The sequence below is a fragment of the Cydia strobilella genome, chromosome 1 (assembly GCF_947568885.1).
Source record: "Cydia strobilella chromosome 1, ilCydStro3.1, whole genome shotgun sequence".
Lineage (NCBI taxonomy): Eukaryota > Metazoa > Arthropoda > Insecta > Lepidoptera > Tortricidae > Cydia > Cydia strobilella.
The window spans coordinates 31,993,505-31,999,092 of NC_086041.1; the positions used below are offsets into that span (position 1 = coordinate 31,993,505).

Genomic DNA, 5,588 nt, shown 5'->3' on the forward strand with positions numbered 1-5,588 from the left:
CAGCCAATTTATTTTTTGGTGGTGCCTAATAGTCGTTGCTGTTAAAAAGTAATTTCAATGGTTTGCCTTGCGTAGGTCGCTGCCTGGTATGTGACAAAGCCACAAACTGCAGACTTAATGTCCCTGATTCAAGTAGGTAATATAGTTTACTGTACATATGGTATGGTACTTTACCGCACTAGTGCGATAATTAGCACATTACGTAACTATGTCGAGAATTTAAAGGACCATATGTACTGTAAAACGTACTATACATGTGCTAATAGGTAATTCGCAACTCGTGTCGATTTAAGACACCCTTCGGTCGTGTTTTAATTTGTCGCCACTTGTTGCGATTTTCCTATTTTTAGCACTTGTGCCGCTTGTTCCTTGAAAAAAGACAGTCCACTTGAAATATTCTAAAAGAGCACGCATCGATTGAAGAAAGCGGATCTGGGTGACCGGTTCAATTAGGTACGCACATTATGTTATTTGTATTTAATGTTACATGTACAGTAGGTATCTATGTATTGGAATGACGTGTAGTGTGAATTTAGTCTAATTGTAATTACTTACTCTTCATTATTGTGGTCTCGTTATGACAGGATGCATGTAAGTGACTGTTTAGTTTGGTGTTACTTAGTTACTATATTGTGTTACCAGTCTTCCACGTCTCGGTTGTTTAAACATGCCTTAAAAAATAAACAAACCACTTCTAAACTTATTATACCTTAAAGGTATCCAGATGTATTTGTGTATTTAAATAAAATGTAAAATAGTTGAAAACATACCTAGTATATACCTGTTTTTATTTGTTAAGAAATAAGTCGTTTATTTTGTAATTTGTTGTAAGGTGTTATAACTTATCCCTAAAATAAAATTGAAAATGTGTTCAAATTGAGTCTGGTACCTCAAATCTACTATATTTTAGACTTTCCACATACATAGAATATAATGTACCTAAACATTAGATTTTATGTATGTGCAAAGTCTTACAAGACTAATTATAAATAGCTCGTCTAAAAAAAGATCTCACATTACCTATGGCTATAAGAATATTGAATAAGTGTTAAAATATAAGCGCACTCATTTATCTTTAATCTTGCTATCTTATAAAATGTATACGTACGGTGTAAGTCACGCTCTGCAGACTCGTTACCTGTTATTATTTAAAGCTGACAAACCAAAGATGAGAAGTTATGATAAAAAATATAAGTAATGTATCATGTTTATATTATTTTATTTCTCCCAACACCTTTGTGAATGATATTGCTGGTTAAAACAGCGATAAGATGCATTTAATATAGCATCTTACCATATTTACCGATTGATTAAACTTGACGCTGCACCACCGGCGATGTGATTAAGCAGGTAAAATAAAGTAAATACCTAGTGATCACGGCCCGGTTTCCTACACGGTATTTCTACGGTCCGTGCCCTTGCAGGACTTCAAGCAGCACACGACTAGGTACAAGGTACGTGCGTGTAGGGGGCAGCTCCGCTTCCTGGCGTGCAGTAGCAATTGTCAAGTTTGAATTTTCCATATATCCATACTTTAATATTATAAATGCGAAAGTGTGTCTGTCTCTCTGTCTGTCTGTCCGTTACCTCTTCACGCTTAAACCGCTGAACCGATTTAGATGAAATTTGGTATAGAGATAGAGAGATATACCTAGTTTGAGACCCGGGGAAGTACATAGGGTAGTTTTTATCCCAGAAATCATCCTTTAAGGGGGTGAAAAGGGGGGTGGAAGTTTGTATGGGAAATCGATAAAAAGCAGATTGGATAAAAAATAAGCTACCCAAATTACTAACTCCACGCAGACGAAGTCGCGGGCAAAAGCTAATATTACTTACATATATCACACTCATTATACAAGGGGCGGACCTTCCATTCCAACAAGCGCGGATGCGATTAATATTGACTCGGTATAAGAATATCGTTTCTATATTTATGCTTAGCAAATTTAAGTTTTTTTTTTAAGTAGATAATATTAACAATGGGAGTGGTTTTTTCGTTTGAATAATTTAGCAGCGAATTTACTAAAGTGGCGGGTAATGTATTCGAGATGTTGATGTGGATATTTTCGAGGTTGTTGAAATTTGAGGGTAGAATCAAACGCTGGCGCCATTGCCGTCGCCAACGTCCATTGCACTTTGTTCACATTCCGCCTAGTCTTGTGCGGTGACGTGGTGCTTTCTACATGTTAAACATGTTGCGATACACTATTCTGGTGATGGTGATCAGTCCAGGTAAATACCATTTATGTTTACATTAACGATACGAGAATCTATTTCCTACATAAATAATAAATCCTAAGCAGAAAATTAACTAGGTACTTACCTAGTTATATGCTTTCCTACAGTTCTTCTTTGTAACTTTTCCATGGGCAGTTTTTTTTGTATTTAATTTTACGCTTATACTCACTTTATGCAAAAGGTACTAAATGGGGGGGGGGGGGTAAAACATGTAATAATGATATAAAATCTTAATCTAGTGATTACCCGTTTATTATACCTTCTGACTAATTTCTAATATTTATATTATTGCTTTTATTTGCCCCGAGGCTGTGTCGTTATACGCTAGATACTATTTCCGTACATTTCGTATTCTGAATATCTCATCATAATAGTTAATGTATGTGACGTATTTTCGCATAAAAAGCACATGACCCGACCAGCGTCACTAGCATATAGTCGATCGCTAAAATGAGTACTAATGTTAGGTGAGGTAAGAAAAACTATTGGGCAAGAGGAACACTTGTAGGGAAAATAAGCATTTAGAGATACTTAAAGATATTAAAAACTAAACTAATAAGTACTTACTAATAATCACGTAAGTTACAAAAGGTCACGCATAGTACATTGTGATACAAGTATGCTAAGTTGGTCGTTACACACGAGGCGATATTGTACGCACGAGCAGTAAGCGAGCGCGCAATAAGAAAGCCAATGTGTGTAATGACCAATGCACACGCGTTTCATACGACGTTTTTCAACACACTTGCGAGGAAAAAAAATAAACATTCATATTAATCAAATTTCGCCAGTCCGACCAATTAAAGAAGGCTCCGTTTCCATGCATATTATTAGCAATCGTTACCTTCTTAACTCAGTCGGATAATATAATGAAAAAGCACGAGTGTTATAATATACTGAAAAAGCACGCGTGTTTAATACCTATCTAGGAATATGAGCCAAAAATCGGTGGAAAAAAACGTCGTTTTGAGTAAGTGTGTTAAAAATTAAATTAACTTAAAAACACAAAAGAAGGACTCCTCATACGGTGTCTCTTGCCCCGAGAAAAATAAAGTATGTTTCTCTTACCTTACCTACATCTGATCTTATAGCCATTGTTCAGCGGAAGAAGCTCTTTCTACACGTACATAGACGGAAACATTCAACCCCTACACATTCCAGTGCTAACCCGGCAAGTGCCCCGCTTCGCCGAGCTCGACCCCGAAGAGCAGCAACTGTACCGCGCCGCCTACGACACGCCCTCCTACGACCACGACGAGTACCAAGAAGATCTCGAGCCCGGCAAGCTGGACCTCCTCAAGGACGGCCTCTGGGCCATCAAGGCCAAGATAAAGGAGCTCAAGGCCTTCGACAAAGCCCTCGCGGCGAATGTCCTCATCACCAGGCTGAAGCTGAAGGAGCTTTTGGAGTACCATTTAAAGAAGAAGCCGGTAGAACTGGTGGTGGAAAAGAAACCGAATTACCAAAACTATCCTCAGGTGAGTGACAACTTGTATGTTCGTATTTTTTATTTAACGGATTGTAACTGAAATGCCTATATCGACTCACTCTTACTTACGTAATAGTGCGTTGATAATGTTGATATACCTCTACCTACATAGGTAGGTACGTGTCATAAAAATATTTTTTTAAACTGTTTGGAACAATTAATAACCCTATGTGTTAACTGTATTATGAGACTATTATTGTAATAATTGCTTATAGCAGCCAAAAAGGTCGTACTTAGGAACTTAGGTCGAAACATGCGCAACGTAGTTTTCCTGGACCCCTGGACCTCATTTGCGGTCTGTAAATCAGGTTTCGAATGCGTACGTGTTTTATGAAAGTCTGGTTGGCAACAATATAATTAGTAATTACGAGCGACCTGGGGGTCTAGTCAAGATGACAAGAGAAAATGCCATTTGAATGCTAAATTTTTATGTATCGAAATAGTCACGTCGTAGCATCTGTCATTACATATTTCCTTTTCGTTTGGCGTTAGGCCCCCTGTTTAGCTTTTGAGCTCAGTAGATTCAAAAGAAAAGAAAGCTTAATTTTATAAAATACTAACCTAATAAATAAAATTGTTTCAGGCCCCTGCTTACCCCCCGCAGCCGCAGTATGAACCACAGTACGCGGCGCCGACGCCCGCCTACCACCACGACCCTTACTACGGACACTAACTCTATAGGAGCCGATCCCGCATTCTTACCTCCAGTATTGGTCTCCGGATGAGCGTACGTATGAGACCGGAGACCAATGCCTATGCTATAGGTGGCGCAAAGCGCTGGCGCGGCGTCACCTAAGAACGGCGTCATTTTAGACCTGAGGGCCTACTGCCAACATGGAAAAGAAGAAAAACGTTATCTTCCTCTCCGTTGCTCAGACATGCAAGAGCGATAGAAGGACTGATAACGATTTTCGATTTTTCTATGTTGACGATGGGCTCTGATTTTCCAATTTTGATCAAATAATCTAAGTAGTACCAGTCGTAATTAATCCTAGTTCTTCTCTCTTCTTCTTTACTATAAGAAGACAGAGTAGACATACTATCAGAATTCAATATACTTTTCATTTGTTATAATTTAGATAATATATTTTGCCTTACAAACAGTTTTAACAAAAAAAATTGTAATTAATGTAAAAATGTCTGCGTTATTAATAAAGTTTATTGTATTATAATGTTTTTCTCTCTCCTAGAGCCGTATCATAAGAAAGTGCAGTAATTAATTAATTCTTAATTGGGAAGGTCAACGCGGATTGTCGAGCGGCGTAGTTGGCCGCAGCGCGCGCGCGAAGCACTCGCGTACTAGAAGCGAACCGCTTCCTCTAGTTCGAAAACCGAATATAGGGCTTGAAGATTTCGCTTAGTTGTACCAAGTGCGGGAGCCGCGGACTTTTGGAATGTTCGTAGGATAGTTTTGCGAGATGCCTTTGTTATATTTGCCTGAGAGAGTGGACATGGCGCTGTCGATCCAGTAGTTTCCAGGAGTTTATGCTGCCGAAGATGAGGGACAAAGTCACGTGGATGTTGTTTCTGGTACGGACCCAAAGTTAATCTTTATTATTTTATAGGTACATGTATCAGGAAACTTAATGTTCTCAAAAGTATTCGCTGTTGTATTTAAAATGCCGGAAATAAAAATTTTAAAACTTGGCAAAACTAAAATTAGTTACTAGTTACGGTTTTTATAGGTACTAATAATGTAACTTTAATTATAAAACTATGTTATTTATATTCGGATAGTGTAGACTTAGGTACTTATGTATTTATCACACTTGTCTCCATGCCCATTGAAAAATACTATTAGAAGAAGTATTTTTATTTTATTTTTTTAATACCAGATCCTCATAGTTGATAGGTACTTAAG

General features: G+C 37.9%; 1 protein-coding gene across 1 annotated transcript; it reads left to right on the forward strand.

Moving 5' to 3' along the window:
* Window positions 1-2,073: 2,073 nt before the first annotated feature.
* LOC134743388 (uncharacterized) lies at window positions 2,074-5,279 on the forward strand. Its single transcript, XM_063676779.1, has 3 exons — window positions 2,074-2,232; window positions 3,400-3,716; window positions 4,311-5,279. Exons 1-3 carry the CDS (start codon window positions 2,184-2,186, stop codon window positions 4,398-4,400), a joined length of 456 nt encoding a protein of 151 aa, XP_063532849.1. The 5' UTR covers window positions 2,074-2,183; the 3' UTR covers window positions 4,401-5,279.
* Window positions 5,280-5,588: the final 309 nt, after the last annotated feature.